At 38.6% G+C, this 17791-nt stretch overlaps 2 protein-coding genes across 5 annotated transcripts in view; both read right to left on the bottom strand.

Annotated features, from left to right (window-relative positions):
* mta2 (metastasis associated 1 family, member 2) overlaps positions 1-11630 on the bottom strand; it is a 35171-nt gene extending 23541 nt beyond the window's left edge. The window contains exons 1-2 of the mRNA XM_040140899.1: positions 11247-11630; positions 1911-1978 (exon numbers count right to left, since the gene is read on the bottom strand). Coding sequence (XP_039996833.1) covers positions 1911-1978; positions 11247-11274 — 96 coding nt within the window. The 5' untranslated portion in view covers positions 11275-11630. The remainder of the gene's footprint in view (positions 1-1910; positions 1979-11246) is intronic.
* Positions 11631-13900: 2270 nt separating this feature from the next.
* Positions 13901-17791, bottom strand: part of eml3 (EMAP like 3) — a 65654-nt gene continuing 61763 nt past the window's right edge. For all 4 annotated transcript variants that reach the window (XM_040140992.1, XM_040140991.1, XM_040140993.1 and 1 more), the window contains one exon: positions 13901-14828. In XM_040140992.1, the coding sequence (XP_039996926.1) occupies positions 14622-14828 (207 nt within the window). In that variant the 3' untranslated portion in view covers positions 13901-14621. The remainder of the gene's footprint in view (positions 14829-17791) is intronic.

Raw genomic sequence — 17791 nt, forward strand, 5'->3', positions numbered from 1 at the left:
AGGATAACATATCCCCTTTAATAAGTCGACACTTTACCCAGATTATCGGGATTGTCTCCTCAGTATTAGGAGGCAGGTACAACTCAAAATTAACATTTGTTTTTTTTGGCCCCATCAGACTTCTTTTCTAGCAACGCTTCCATGTTAGTAAATCTCAGCTATTAACTTGGCATGTAGGATGTTATTATTGATGATGGCCAAACGGCAATAAGAACAAAGTTACAAACAGAAATTTCAAGTTACAAACTGAAATTTCCATTTAAGTTCCCTGTGGTCACTGCTTCACCATTAAAGCTTTCCACCAGACATTTAATGTACGGCTATGAAGCAGCCACAGGTTTCTGTCACACAAGTCACCAATATTAGTGACTAATAAGTTCATTAAACCTTCCTGTTTATAAAAATGGGTTTGATTAAAGAGGAAATCTTTTTGTCAGTACATCACTTTCAGATAATTCAGGGAGGAAGAGTTGTCAGTTTATTATAAACAGTACTTTATTTAACTTTATTTTAACAGTAGTTTATTTAACTTTATTTAAACAGTACTTCATTAAACTAACAGGTAAAAGATTTCTATAATGGCCTATGGCTAATTTTTCATTAGCACAGCTTTAAGACAAGAGCCATGGTTAGCAATGATGCTGATGAAATAAAACTCAGAAAGACTGATTGACATGTAATGTGCATTGTTTTTAGAAATATGACTTATGATATACAGCCTCTAGGGGTGTATGATTCACCTTTTTCCATGGCTTAGTGTTAAAAAAAAAAAAAAAAAAAAAAAATTATTCAGGTTGTGATGTGTGCATTTGAAAATGTTTTTAAATGTGTGCAAATTGCTTGGTATTTGTGTGTAGATTGGAATACGCATTTGTGAGTACCCAAAATTACACACAAAATCGTACAAATTTGTAAATCTTACTTTTCATTTGTAGATCATGTAATACACATTTTTGACCATTTGAGCCTAATTTCTCTCCATAAAACAGACCTTAGTCCAGCTGGGCAACACCCGACTTTTAACCGACTTCAACTTCAACTCTATACAGGCCTTATTTGGTGTCCACCAGCTGGTGATTATAAAACTAACTTCAGCCAGCTTTCTGACTGTTTTGTTCTCTGCTGCTTGTGCAATGAGATTCACTTCACACAGGTCAGTTTAGTTAGTAGATGATTATGTATGTGGCCTTTGATGTAGCCCCCGTGCTCTTTCTATCTGAATGTTAATGTTATCAAACCTCTTCCACAGTGAAGTTGTTCCTTTTCTTGGAACCAATTCCTCCAGTTAATATCACAATATGACAATTTTTTCATAAACTATTTGATGTAGGTGGTGGGGGGTTCATTCTCCCTGGACCTGGACTATAACTAATCACAAGAGGAGACAAAGTAACAACAGGACAGACAGCTCTTCCCTCCACACTCCAGCCTGGGCCTAGAGAGCTGGCCACACTCTCTCTTACTATCCATTTGTTGTGCTCAGCAGCCATTAACACTCAGGACGATGCAGTCTTCCTGGTGCTCAGCACAAGCCCTTCAACGTAACAGTATTACATAAATGAGCTTAATCCTTTGACTGGGAAACAAGCCTGTGTCATATGCTACTGCTGTTATATAAGTGGCTGCTGTACTAGTCCTGTCGTTACTGTAGCCATGGTTTACCAACTAGTGTCCAGGAAAGACAGAGGGAAATGGTGTATGTGTACAGTATTTTGACTGGAACATGTTTGAGGTGTCCTAATGTACATTTCTACTGATGACTGCCTGCCAATCAGAATATTTTGTGACTATGGTATGAGCTGAGAAAGACAGCTGGTTAGGGTATACAGCTTAACAATAAAACACTATCATGTATTTGTTAACCAGCTTTTTGATTGAGACTGCTGAAAGACAAGGTGAAGACAACCAACCTTGTTGAGCTCTTCTATTCTGCGGATCAGGTAAGGGTTGCTGGAGGAGTTCTCAAAGTACACGTAATCTGGAAAAAAACAACAGAAAACAAAGATTTGACACTCATGCAGTGTTCACAGGGACACACATCAGTGCACAACCACACCTCATAAAAGAAATAGTTCGAAGAATATTCATTATACTAACAAAACCTTTTACAACGACAGCCCTGAATACATTTCTGCCTGATCCTCTGATAGTTCAGGTCTCCTCTGGACAGACACCTCCACAGTTCTATCATTGAACCTCATCTGCTCTAAACGTGTTTTGTGGGTAAAATGGCAGAACTGAAAAGATTTTGGCTAACCTGATGGACAGGAATCCATTTTCCTTGACATACAGCTCTAATTGGAAGAACCAGACACTGCCAGCTCAGTAAACGGACTGGTGTAACATGAACTCCAGGAAAGCTCTCTATCCAAAGACAATGAATTAATTTGATTTCATCAGCTGATTTGATGTGTATGGTATGGTTAGAGGTAAGTGTTAGAAATGAATATCAGCCATAACTGCAGGATGTTACCCAAAGCATGTACTAGTGGCAGTGCTCTACTTTGATTTTTCACATGCACCACCATGTAAAAAGTTTCCCTCGATCCTGTGACTGACATGTTACATTTCTTATTTTCATTTTCACTTTTATCCACTACCAATTTTTCATTCATAAATATTTTCTAGAAGTCAGGATTTAAATATTCGCATGAAACAAAAAAAAGAAAAAGTACAATGATATTATTGGTACTCTTAGAATACTATTTTTATAATAAACGGGGATGTGTGCTTCTTGGTCCATGTCACCTGTAGCTGATAACAAGCGACAGTGTGTAGTCTGATTTAAGAGGTGTATATGGTCTGTGAAGTGGCTGGAGCAGGAGCCTTCAACAAGTCATGACCAAATGTCTAAGGGTAGACTTGAGGCTAGTGTTTTTCCCCCCACCAAAATCATTAGTAACTTTTCCCTGGTGACCATGAACATCCATACCAAAATTCATGGTAATCTGTCCATTAACCTACCTTCTGAAAAATTCTACATGACTGTTTCCAAACTCTGCAAAATGTGGAAGCATTATTTGACTAGAAGTTTGAAGATGTAAAGCAGGAAGGCAATATAACTTGCTTTTGTAGCAACTTGTGCCAATGTTTGACAACTGACACTAATTGGACAAGTAGAGTAACTGCTAGAACTAGACCGATAAATCATCCAGGCAACATTGAGAGATCATTCTCAGTTTAGTGTATACTTGGTTCTGTTTGTTCACTAATATTCTGTACGTAGAAATGTTTGCCATGTGTCACATTAACGCAACATGCCAACAAGCCACAGCCTCCTCCATCAAATCCAGAACTCTTTACAGCCCATCCTGCGAACCACAAATAATCCTCCCCACACACAGCACTGAGACATCTTATACTTCAATTGGGCTGCTAATGACAGCTAATTTCATGTGGCAAAGGGGGAAAAAGATTGATTTCAATATGGTTAGAATGTAACGTAAGTAGAGGAGCTCTTGTGTCTGTTTAGGAGACATCTGCAGGTCACATCCAAAGGTCAAGAGTCCAGTGGGCTAGCCAGGAGCAGCATGATTGTCAAATGAGCAAACAGTCTGCAGTTCAGTCAATACTCACTCCACATCCGAGTCCTCCGACCCGAGTACCTGACGGGTAACCCGCAAAAAATTATGTGTAATGGGAATAATTTTTTTTTTTTATATTAATCCACAAGTACGGGCACTAGTAAAAATGAACTAAAAGCGAAAACAGAAATGAAAATGAAGATGAAGATGCAGTTTTTGGGGTTTTTAAAAAAAATATCTAAACCAGTGTGATTTTAATCAAACCTATTAGTGGCCATGATTTTTGTTTTTTTTTTGGTGAATGCTTATGACAACACCTTTCACCCCTAAACTCATTATCATTCCAGATCTGAGAATGCAGCTGACTGCAATGGAGCAGTCACTTTGGATATGTGGACAGATGGTTACCACAAAGTCAGGGATCTTTGTGTCACTTTGCATTACATCAACATCAAGTGGAAGCTGACTGAGTGAGTGCTTTGCACATCTGAATGGGACAGTACATCCCGCAAAACAACAGATAACCTCGAGACCATTGTGAGTGACTGTGTAGCCTATGCATTTGATTAACACTACGGGTACAGGTCAGGTAGCACGCCTTATTTTAACGGGTCAGGCTGGATCTGGATCTGAATTAGACAAAGATTGTGGCTAATAGGTCAGTTCTGGTACTGAACTTTGTGGGTGTGGGCAGGTGCAGATTTGCAAAACTGGACCCCTGCAGGACTCTGCTCCACACGTATATTCTCCAATCACAGCTCCAAACACTGACCTCAGTTCAGTCAGAATGAAAAAATGATTCAATCAGGTTAAAACAGGTGTGTTAGTAAAATTACCTCTGTATGCCTCAACTTCACCATAACAGAGGTCTAAGAGACATTATGAACTGGAATGACATGGAAATAGCAGGAAAAAATCTGGAGGCTGGCAAGTGAGATAACAGGTTAATTCTGTTACAGTGTAATGCTACAGGTTGATACCTGTAGCATTCAACACTATCAAACACTGAGTGAAGCCTGTTATGACACTGGTGAAGTAAACCTACTACGCTGGGGAGATAATGTAGTGCACACCCTATGCCACTACAAGTCAGCCATGTGTGGTGCAGTAACAACCACTGAAGAAGACTACACAATGAACAATCCCATCTCAACCTGGGACTGACATCCGATCTATATCTGGATGCTATCTGGATCAGAAAAAAAGCTCATTATAACACAGGTGTAAATGTACTACAATCAGAATGCAGTCCAATAAGCCAGACTACTTCTGGAGATGTTCTGGCTCACATTGTGATCAGATCTCAGCCAGGTGTAAATGACATCTGTACACTGTGACCACTTTCCTAAGAAAGAAAAGACTGTCTAATGCTACCTCTTACTGTTATTTCTGTCATAAAGCTACAGGCAAGCCTTTACTCTGCAAAGAAAAATAAGTAGAGCTCATACATCATTATGCAGGCAGATTCCACATAACAAAAACACTTATTAATACCAGATGTAAACGCAAGGTCCTGTGATTAGACGTCATTTTCCAGATTATCTAACCATATTTTGGACTAAAGAGTGAAACATAACACATCTACGTGATAAACAGTTGAGCAAGAATAATGAAAGGAGTAATATGTTTCCTCAATGTAGAAATTTGGCACATCATGCAACCCTGTGCCATTTAAGTTACATGACATACATTTTACTTTTAAACACAAATTTACACATAGACACATGGGTGCAAAGATTTATCTCAGGACTCTAAAAATCAATTTTGGATCATTCCACTGAAAATTGATTTTAAAATTCTTTTTTCTCCCAGTTCCACAAGATAAAGATTGTATCTTAAAACCAGGTGGAAATAGAATCAAAATAAATACTTTAGATTTAGCCCAGATGACAAAGGTGGACAAGCCAAATGTGATGAAGTTATGTGTGCAATTTGCTCAGTATTTAATTGATTAATTTACTTCAAGGCATTATGTATTTTTTGTAATACTAAGAATATCCCACTGCCTCCATAACTCTTTCTTGACCATTTGGTGTTCTCTTCAGACAACATTAAATTTGCATCGTAACGTTGGCCCTTATACAAAGCCCAAACAGCTTCATATTAGATAGTTAATGACACACTACAGCAAGGTTGAATTTAATATGTAATTTTGATCTTACTTAGTGCATAATAGTCAGTGATTTATAGAAAGCTGTTGGCTAAATTGGTTCTTCAGATTTAATGATAGAGAATATGGACTGAAAATATCAGCTGTTGTCAGTTTGAACTGAGAGCTATCAGCCTTTAAACTTAGTATTGATCAAACCTCCCAGACATTTATCATTCATCATACCACTACCACAGACAGAGTGCTTCCTTGTAGCTTTTGTGACTGTTTTACACAGAAGTGTGGCTTCACATCAAGCTCCATCTGGTCCTCCCACAAGCAGGGACAGAGAGCCTCATGAGGATATCAGTGGGTTTCTGATGCACCACCACAAGCAGAGATAGAGAAGGAAGGATTCAGACAGGGGGAGGATTTCTTGCTCTACTTAACACACTGATGGGGAGTCCGACCAGAGAAGCATTGCCTCCTCGTTCACAGTGAAGGAACACAGCCTCACCACATTACATAACACTGGGTGAAGCACCAAAAGTGGATTTGCACTCTCATGTGCTTGGTGGAGGGAGGGAATTATTATTTTATATGCAGGACATCCATCTCTTCTTCTTGCTCAGTGGGACAAATGAATGAATGATCCTGTTTCACCACCACCACTGAGACAATTTGAGTGTATCAGTGAAACAGGGGACTGATGGATCAATGATCCAGGGGGAGGGGGGAAAAAAAACAAAAACAAAAAAACACACGGGACTTCAGTTATCACACCGTCTACCCTTCGGAAAACAAAACACAGACCTCAGCTTAACTTGACACTTTTTTCTCGGCATAATCACAACACCTGTGAAAAGTGATCAGCTGGTTTTATGTTATTCTATGTATATAAGTATCAGTGGGTAGGAAAAAAGCAGCTGTGAGTGTTTGTTGTGGACGTATGCGGCTAGAGTGGTGCAGTGTGCTGGGTGCTGGGTGCTGGGGGGCGAATGAACAGGAGGAAACCCTTTGACTCATCTCTGGGGAAGATAATGATTTTACATGCAGGCTTAACACTCTATGCTTCTGGAGGACTGGTAATACAGGTGCTCACTCATACACAACTGCCTGCACCAGCCAGCTGCAACAAAGAAATCCCTGTTGAATGCAAAATTCATGGACCCTTGCTTCGCAAATAAGAACTCATTCGGACAGATTAATGTCTAACAATATTACTGGTAGGGCCTATATTAACAAATTCATTTGTTTCGTCATTGTTTCTGCATTATACAACCAAACAACATAACCTTGTTACTGTGTGGGCTACTTAAAAGTCAATTTGGAAGTCATTACATAATCACATGCTTGTTGCTAGCTGCAATATTATATGGGCTAGACTTAGCATGACACTGTAACCTTTTATTTGCCACATCACACTGCATTCCTGCTTTGGAAATTCCATCGCACACACATGATCCAGCAAGCTGGGCTTTTTGCAAAAATTGCAACTTTGCCTGAGAGACCTGGCAGCTCTATAGCCCTACAACAAAATGGATCTTATGCAAAGTTCCCCAGAATGCCTGTTGACTGTCCACATGAGATGGCCCATAACAAGTCATTTATGCTACAAGGGACAGCTCTCAGCAGCAAGTCTGTATCTGTACATCTTTACAGCTCTTATGAACACACATTACTTTAATGTGTGCATTGCGCAGCAATATCACAAACCAAATAAAAATATATACCTGTAATTAAGGAAGAATCCAAACATCCAAATTCTGGAAAATTATTTCTGAAGAAAAATTAAAAGAAAAAGAAAATCCTGTCATGTGACACTAGGAAAATTAAAAGGTGCAAGATGTAAATTTCTCAAATCCATGAGTGTTTAATGTTGTCTTAACATAAGGCTCATTCCATACGGACTCACCTAGGACCTCCCAGTTCATGTAATGGATTTCCTTGAAAAAATTAATGTGAAAACTTCTATTAAATTCATTGGACCTTGCATAATCCTGTAGCTCTACTCCAAATGCCTTTTTAGTTATGAAGTTTTGAAGGTTGGCCCTCTGAGCTAAATTTCATCAGTTTTTAATTCTTTGTGTGTGGATTCTTAGCCTCACCAATCGTTTATTTTTCACTGGATTGAGTTGAAATTTGTACCGAATATCAAAGAAACACTAAGGATAATTTTCAACATGTATTTAATAAAATAGATGTTGCTAAATGTTTTACAGTATCAAATTAATAAAAATATATAATTTTTTTTACCCGAACGAAGAATCTCAAATTTTCAAAAATTCATATCGCCACTTATTTTCACTTTATGGCAACCCAAATTTTGGTTCTGTGTAGTTCTGTCACATTTGGAAAAATATAAAGTCAATATCTTAAAATCTGTGTTTTTCAGCTCCGAAGCTATATATGGCAAGATAGGTGGCATTTTTTATGCATGACCAAATAACGAGATTTGATAGAACGATATTAAGACTAGGAATCCGACCAAGCATTCATTGTTAACTTTTCGTACATGTCAGTTTTCAATTCTCAAAGATGCTAGTTGGTCAGTTTTAACCGTGAATACCTGGCCCTAAACAATATAGCAGAAATACACATTTTGCTAACACTATTTTATGAGTGTGTAATTTCCTATAGTAATTTCCTAGAAGGTTTCCCTGAAGGAACTATCCAATTTGATAATCGTTATAGAATAAATAAAGACAGAGTTCTAAGAGTTTCTAAGCAGCATCTTTGAAGAAACTAAATATTAATTGTTGATTCAATTATAATCGAAAACTTTATTCTAAATGTATTTTGAATTGTATGCTTGCCTATAGACAAATTTCACATTTCAGCATGTTCAGATGACCTACTGAGCACTGACTAAAAGACTGACCTAGAGTCTTTCTGCAAATTCATTGTAGGGATGCAGATTAGGATTAATTTCAATATTGATTAATCTTCCGATTATATAACGGTCATTATAATTTCCCAGCCCAAGATGATTTCATTAAACATCATGTTTTGTCAAACAAAAACCCCAAAGATATTCAATTTAATGTAAATTGAGACAAGAAAAAGCAGGAAATTATCGCATTTGAAAGCTGTATGTACAAGGGTGTGCAGAGATGACCTTATTTGTAATTCTCCCTATAATTACTTCCAAATTACATAAATCTTTCCAGGACACTTCATGGTCAATTATTTAAAAAAAAAAAAAAAGGAAATTAAGGACTCCTAAAATAATTACTACAATTTGTAGTTGACATGTCTAAAAGCTTTACATTAGTTGCCCTTTAGGCCTCTTCTTTCTACACCTACCCAGAAAGCAATTCTCTGCATCTTTACACAAACAATATTTCATGCATCTTCACAGAAATAATAGCTTTAACTGGATGGGCAACTGACCCAAACAGCCATACTGAAGGACACTACCTCCAACACACACACTGGTTCATTAAGAGACACGAAAAAGTGCACGTGTGCTGATGGGATATTGAGTCACTTTGTTCATTCCACCAGGGTCTACAATTATTAGAATACTGAACTACACATCAGAGGTCAATGTAAACACAAATACAGTAACACTTCATAAAAAGGTCAATAAAGGCAAATAACTATATAAGAAGTATTAGCTGGGGAACAGCTCCCGAAAAAGTTGTTTTTTGAAGAAAAAAAAACAAAAACATCACAGGACATTGAAATTATCCAATAAAGCCCCAATTTGATAAAACATCAGTTTAAGCTGTCTTGTGTAAAGAGCTATGAATAACATACAATACACCTTGAATGAAGAAACGTAGAAAAACACAGAGCCACTGTGTGAATAATCAATACCTGATATTTCCTAAAAGCCCAATATCCTCTGCCGCTAACACCAACAAGATGTGCTCTTGTAAGTACTGTGCTGCAAATATCTATGTGCTTTAAATATCAGAGTTCTCGGCTCATATGAGCAGGGCCAACCGGTACACAAACGGAAACATTACGTACAATGCAAACAAGATAGAATACGACCTTTAAGAAAAAAAACTTTACGTTGGAGTATGCCATTATAAAATTCGACAAAAACCGACTGTTAAGACATTAAGCACAGAATTATGCAGCATATTTTGCATAGTGTTTAATCAGGATGATCTAAATATCCTACAGATTCCTATGTGACCCTACATAGCGATAAGCCTGTCAGAGTCTCACTGTCAATTCAGCCTTCTCTGCCGCCACAAAACCAGACTCAAAGAAGGTACACAAAGTCCTAACATTGTTATTAATGCTTACAGACGACAAACGCCGGTCTCAGGCACCGAAAAGACGAGATGACAGATCAACATCCAAAGCTAAAAAGTACACTTGGTCATATCGCAGAATCGATGTAACTGGGAAAATATGGTGGAGGCAATCTAGCTGGCAGCTAGCAGTCTCTACCGGCTTTCCGTTTCGCTCCACAATGATGGTGACATATGGAAACCCGGTGTTAGCAGATACGTGAGGTGAAAATGTTAATAAGACTGCGTGCGACATTTTAACTGTATCATACAAACACTTGAAATTACCAGATGGTGTGAAAACTAATGTTAATTCTATAATTTTGTTTTACTGAAATGTTAGTGTCCATCCAGCGGCAAAGTAGCGGTACATTAAAAATGAGAAGTACCAATGATACTGAAGTTGCTACACTGGTAGCAAGTTAGTGTCAGCTAGCTAACTTAGTTAAGCGTTTTCAGGAATTAACGCTAAGTCACATGTTTGATTTGCCGGTGTTTCCTAGTAACTAATGATAAACTGTATATGACGGGGCAGTTATTCTTAGTAAACTAAACGCTTAACTGCTAGTATTATAAGAGCAATCGCATCGGGTAACATGCAGCACGTAACGCTAAGCTAACAAAACTTAGCAATCAAAGTTAGCTAGGAAGGCTAATGCTGTCCGTTGCATATGAAGCGATATGGCGGAGGCAGTAATGAAATTAACCCACCCCACTGACAAAGCTAGCCGATCAGCTTTAGCTAGCTACCACAGAAGTCGCTACAATTAGTTGGATGCTGACCTCTCAAAAGCTAGTGGCTAATGCTAAGTAGAATTGTGTTCACTTCCAGGACGTTACCATATGTACAGACTCCACGTCAGAAAATGTGACAATTTACGGTTGCTTCGCTTACTTGCAACTACAAATACAATTCGGCAAACTCTGTTATCCACCAGGCTGCATTTATTGACAACTTTTAGAAGAGGTCCACGCTGCTCGGCAGCCAACCGCCGTGGGGTATTTTGGTGGAGGAAACTAGTCGGGATTTCACGTCAATCTGTTTTAAAAGTTAATGTTTTCTGAAAATAAACACTACTTTGTGAATAATATCCATGCCGAATGCAAGTGCAGTTTCGCCTATTTACAACTAAATAGAAACCAAATAATAATGTTTCAGTTATTTACATTTGCCCATTGGCTAAAAATCACATTACATTGTTGGATGTTTTAATAGATTTGACGTTCTTCGATACAAGAGTGGACGCACGTACGGACGCTAGGAAAGAGTTAGCATTAGTTAGCGGCTAACGGAACAGACAGCTAGCGACTAGCTAGCCACCTTGTGTCGAAACGAACAATCACGTTGAGGGGGGTGTCTTAAAAATGTAAAACATTCCTTACCTCCCACTCGATACATGTTAGCCGCCATTCTCTCGTAACCTTTATCAAAAACAGTCCCAGGGTATACCCCGCTTGGGTAGAAAAAGGTCGATGGTGATCTATTTTATTCCTTCATTTATCGTAGACACCCCCGCCGTGAAACAAAGCCGGCTCCGGGTACAACAAGGCGAGCTGTGGCGGGTAAAAAGTTGAAAGTTTCCGTTAGTAATGTTCCGGAGGTTATCCCCAAAAAAATCAAGTCTTTGTTTTCGGTTCCTCAGACGACCTTCCTCTCCTCTTCCTCACTCACTCACACATTCACACACAGCTAGCCTGTCTCTTACTCCACTCTTCCTCCCATCCTCCGCTCCCAGCTTCATCCTCCTCTTCTTCACCTCCGCTCAGTTCAACACACACACACACACACACACACACACACACACACACACACACACACACACACACACACACTTACTCACTGGCCCCCTTCGTTCGTGTGCAAATCGTCATCTTCGGATGTTGTCGACAATCTCCGGCATCTCACAATTAACTTTTTTCACGGCCCTTGGTTTAATAAACAACCTATAATGTGAAATAAAAAGTCACTCACACACACGACTAACTCTATATAATTTAGAGTGGACTAAAAGAGAATCTCATGTGAAATAACGTGTACATACAAATACAGCTCCTGCATATTACACACATACAAAGTGAAGACAGTTAAGTTATTGTCACATCTAGACAAAGCAGGAAACTGGGAGAGCACACACGCGCCCGCACGCGCGCACCCGCACCGTAGTGGCGGCAGAGAAAATTTGCCTCCTTCAAATTAAAATCCTGAAAAGACAAAGGAAACTCTGTTAGACTCTGTATTGTCATAAAATTGTTGTAATAGGTTATTAGTTATAATCTTGTGTCACCACTTTCACAGGGACCGAGCTGCATGTGGAGCAACCAGAGGGCTTCACATGGTTACTAACTCGCAATTTAACATAACGATTACAAAGAGCAGCCCTTTGTTTAACTTGTGACCCCTTAAAATTAAGCAAAGTCAACTTTTCATCTGTAGTCACTAGTCCAGGATGTATATGTCTATGAGCTCTATGAGCTGTGAGCTTTTCAACCCAAGAGCGATTACTGCTTCTCAGATTGGATTGTTTCGGTAAAGTTTAGAGTCATGAAGTGTGAAAGCCCATTAACGCAAAGAAAGGGCCAAAAAAAGAAAAAAGATGAGATACTGGAAATGACAAAAATGGTAAGTCAAATAAGAAATACTAAGTAAATATGATAGTAAGTCAGAGTTCTGCCTTTTTAAGTTCAAATTGTGAGATATTGAGACAAAATTATATATAATAGTAAGTAAGGTTTTGACTTGGTATCATCATTTTACTGAAAAGGTTTAAAAATTAGAATTATTACCAAATTTGTTTTTACTGTCTCAATATTATGACTTACTGTTGACTGGAGAGTAAAGATTTGGACCTAGTATCTATTTGCAAGCCTCAGAAAATGTTTTAAAACAATTTAACAAAACAATAGAAAAATGAAAAGTATGATCAAAATGACATATTGGCATCAGTATAGTAGGGATAGTGTAAGATTTTTTTGATGTTATTTCTTGACATCAGTAGGGTATTTATAGTAAAAAGGGTAGGTACAATAAGAGCTTCAGCTTCAGCCTATACTTTTTTGATCATTAGCAAATCTCTGGGTCTTTACCTAATTATTACTTTTTACTTTATATTTCAACAATCATGACATTTCCTAACTGACATGTACATAAAAAACTGACCTACTAACTCAATTTTTGAATGACTGTCTCATGATTTTAATTTAGTATCTCCATTTTGAATTACTCGTACACTATCTTAATTTTGATTTACCATGAGTATTTGCATCATGCAGTTTCATCCGTTTTTTTTCTTTTCCTGGCAGATAGGCTTCCATATTGAACAGATGAAACTCGAATCTCACCAAAAAAGCAAAGATTACAGAAATGTGGGGCAATGTAGGTTGTAGTAGTATCAAATTACATTTACTCGAGTATTGCACTTAAATACAAATTTGAGGTACTTGTACTTGAGTATTTCCATTTTCTGATACTTTAGGCTTCAATCCCACTGCATCTCAGAGGTAAATATTATACTTTGTACTCCATACTCCATACTCAACCAGCTGCACCATTAAAATGATAATTTCATGTTAATGCATCAGTATTAATAATCCTATTTTATAATACATATTAAACTGTAAAAGTGGGCATTCTGCATTATCATACTTTCACTTTTGATACATCTATTTCCTTACAATTTCAATAGTTTTAAGTAACAATTCTTAATTCATGACTTTCACTTTTAAAAGAGTATTTTTCATTATAGTATTGATAGTCATTGAGGGATCTGAGTACTTCTCTCATCACTGCTGAGGGGATCCTGACCCTCAGGTTGGACACCTATCTTATGAAAAGACTTTTGTCAGCAGAGTTTGTGCTTAAGTTTCATCAGCTGAACTGAATTGGAAGAGTAAGATCCTGCTGTACTAATGGGGTTCCTTATGAGATTTTCTTGTCTGGAACTCCTAGTTTGGGAATATGTACTATATTTCTTCAACACACAGCACAGGCAACAGTTCCTAGAGCAGCACTGCCCACTAGTGACACTTAACACACAATACACTTTCCAGGCTTTATTGGGAGCTTGTCAGGTACATCATCACACTATCCCAATGTTCTTTTAAATATATATAAAACTGTACTAAAGTAATCACGTTCAAGTGTACTTATCAACTGTTAGAGAAATTAATTAGTCAGAAAAGCTGAGAGTTGATTTCATCATAACAGGTTTGTCACAGTGTCTAATGCAAGCACAAAAACGACTTCAACATTAGCTGTCAACCAAACACTGTTTAAAATACTATAATAATGTAAAAACATTATGCAAACGCCTTTATAGGCACGATGGCGTATGCCACAATGCAGCACTCTGGTAAAGTCAGGTAAGCAAGATGGACTAAAACACAGGAATGTTCACTGAAACCAAAGTCTTTGTCATCACAGAAGTCAAGTCATGTTCTGTACCAGCAAACATACATGACTAATTGCTATGATCCGCATCTCATATCCAACAGAATGACAAATAATCTGTAATATGGAAAGTACCACACTGTCCAGTTTCACAAGGATTTACATGATTATGGAGATGTATGTGTAAAATTAATATGGCCGTTCCTCCAGAAGAGAATTCCTCTACATGTCCTGTATGAAACTATCACAGCAGTGACACAACAGAGGCCAAAATGAGCAGATAGCTTTGGCTGCCGTCCACTGACTAACACACCTCTCTATCTATGTGTAAACACTTCCCTCTCTGTTAGTCTTAATAACACGAGTTCTTCCTAGCTGGTGGCAGGTTCTGGAGAGCTGGTGGAGGTGGATGAGGCGGAGGTCAGTCTCTCCCTGCTGTCGACCACCCCGCCTCCGATCACCTTCCACTGAAGGATGCAAGTGTCCTTCCCGCCCATGGAGAGCAGATGGGAGTCGCTGTGGGTGAAGCAGACATTGGTGACGTGGCTGCCGTGGCCGTCATACTTGTGGCTCGGTGCCTGGAGAGAAAGGAAAGAGAGAAAGAGTACACTTTGGTTCACTACATTTTACCACGCTGTAAATCCCTTTTCCTCCGACTTCTGCTTCCCCTCCTTGTCTTTACAGAAGATGACAAACAGGTTGGAAGTGACCAGGCCTGCAGTTCTGCCAGAAATTCTGAAAGCTTTACCCCCACCTTCTCTGGAAAAACAGCATTTTATTGTGATAACCAAACAAATCCACTATCATCCACAAGCAGGTCTGGTCTGGACAGGGTTATTGGTAAGGTCAGGGTTTCTTCTGTCAGCTACCTACTCAGCTGCTAGCTACGCTGGGAGTTGTTGGAAATCATTTCAACAACAGTGAGGAGAACACAAGTCAAAATTGCCGTGAACCATATTGCATGATTTTTCTTTAAAAACTGAAGGTAGTGATGGGAGGAGATCCAGATGAAATAAAAATGGTCTTAAGTCTCTACGATACAAATGAGAAATCCATCAAAACAAACTGAAGGGCAGTGCACTCCATGCATGTTTAAGATGGTTAATAACTTTCGCTCATCATTTTCCCTCTACCATAAATCACTCACGGTTTTCAAGTACCACACTTCCATACCATTGGACACGGTTTACCACAGTGCCACAGTAATCTGTAGCAGTCACCACTCTGAGTTATATGAACAATCAGATCACTGATAGCACTGACAGCATACCTGTGTTTTCCTCTATAAGGCCGAGATATTTAAGATCTTCAGTTGAGTGTACAGTGAGCAACCATGACACCTGATCATTGTATTTTTTAAATTGTAAAAGTTCCTCATACCAACTCTGAACTGGGTAAGACTGGTTTCCAAGCACATTCAAATTACTTCTGGAATAAAATGCAAAACAAATTGAAGCTAGAGATCATCACTTTGAGGAATATAAAGTTCTAATTGCAGATACTTTTAATAATGTTTGTGATTGTTTTACTTAGTGTTTTTGTGTGTTTTACTTAGTGTTTTTGTGTGTTTGACAACTGCTTCGTGTTACTGAACTGTCTTGTTGTGTTTTGTTCTCAGGTGTCTCTGAATAAATACAGCTCAACAAACTCAAATTAAACTTAAAACTAAATATACTGTACCTCTTTGTTTTCTGTTTTTCAGATACAATGCAGATATACAGCCAGGTAAGGCTGCAATGTGTTTGTTCTTTGACTTTGGTGAGAGTAGGATTTACAAGCAGTTTTTTAAGGTAAGTGAGGTCAGGGCTTGAGAATGGCCTGTCAGAAGCTCCAGTAGATTTACGACGGCACAGCCTGATCAGTCAAAACCTCATTTAAGATTTAAGAGTAACTTAAGAGCAGGTTGATATGCAGTGTCACTGCCCCCTCTGGTTGAAAGTTTCAAGCCTGTTTCACTTCAGAAGTGTTAACAGTAATGTCACGGGTCGGGGGGGCAGTAATGAAGCCATTACAGTTTCAGGTGAATTAAATGCTGCACTAGAAAACTTTGACAAGCAATAGAACGGAGAAAAAATGTTCAGTTTTACAAGAGAATAGACTTTAAGGATGAAGACTAGGTGGTTACCAGCAGCGACAGTGGGGCTGTTACTGTTTTCACCTTGTAAGTCTGTGTGTGTGTGTGTCATCATGGCAAAATGTGGTCCTGGAGACACTTACTGTAGCAGGAACTACCACAGAGGCAGTTTTGGGTTTGAGTACTTTGGCAGTTGTTTAACTGTCCGTGGACATCTTGACACAGCGATAGAGTCCCAACTGTGCGAGATACAGTCACGAAGGCCGAGTTTGAAGATGGGTGTGATCTGACCCATGACTAATGAGTACTCATGTTATAATGTAGTAATAACTACGGAGTACTCATGGGTCAGAACGTCATGACCATGTTGACAGGATTCCTGGGTAGTGTGATCCCATCACAAGATGGGCTCTAGTTGATTTAGCAAATGTATGTTTAGTTAACCACCCACCTCTGCTAAAGAGCATAACAAAGCCACTCCGCTGACCTTTCTGATCTTTTTGCTTTGGGGACTGTTTCCCATGTGGTGGGACAGTCAGACAGTCCTGAATTGGGTGAGTCCTGGGCTTCCACAGGAATGCTCACCTAAGCTTTGGCACATTTTACTGTGTAGTGTTACCAATTTACATTTTGTCAAATCTGCATCACGGGAAGACACACTGAATTAACTTTTCTTGTTAGCACTGTAACCATGGATGTACAGACCTCATCACCCAATCACCTGAATTACTTGTTAACACTGAAGAAAAAGTTTGAATTTAGTCATGAGACAAGCTCTGAAGTCATCAGGAGCTACTGGGATACTCAAGAGACACTGCTATCACGGAGGTTAAGGCATATTGTACAAATGAAGTAACGAATTAAGATAGAGGTAAAAAAAGGAATATTCCTCCAAAAATATCAATGCTGTTCATATTTCTTCAGATTACATTATGTCTTCATATCTGAATCCTGTATTTTATATCTGGCTACATGCCTACAACACTTAACTATAAACTGATCCCTACACAGGAGGTATCTATGCTGGAACTGTCATACACAGTGACATACAAGTATAATTCCACCTTAACTCAGGTGTTTGTCTCAAACTGCTGGCAAGGTGCGCCTCTTCTCAGTGATGATCTTGTTTAACACAGCTGGCTCTCAAAATATAGAGATTAAAATTATTTGATACTTGAAACTAAAATTTAAATTACAATACACAAAGCACCTTTACAATACTATAATCTTCTTCTTCACCTAGGAATCACACCGCAATCACAGTTTACCAATGGTGTTAGCAAAGAATAGCTGACATTTAGAGAGTCAGGGCATTTGGCAGTGATTATTGTTAAAATGTAGAATGGGGGAAGTTAGATTTTTCTAAAGCACTTAAGCACTTAAAGCAGTAACAAAATGGTTCCATTCCATAGCAACCGGTGAATGGTTACTGAAGACAGACGGGTTTTCTCAAAATCAAAGCAACAT

The sequence above is a fragment of the Xiphias gladius genome, chromosome 12, assembly GCF_016859285.1.
Source record: "Xiphias gladius isolate SHS-SW01 ecotype Sanya breed wild chromosome 12, ASM1685928v1, whole genome shotgun sequence".
Lineage (NCBI taxonomy): Eukaryota > Metazoa > Chordata > Actinopteri > Istiophoriformes > Xiphiidae > Xiphias > Xiphias gladius.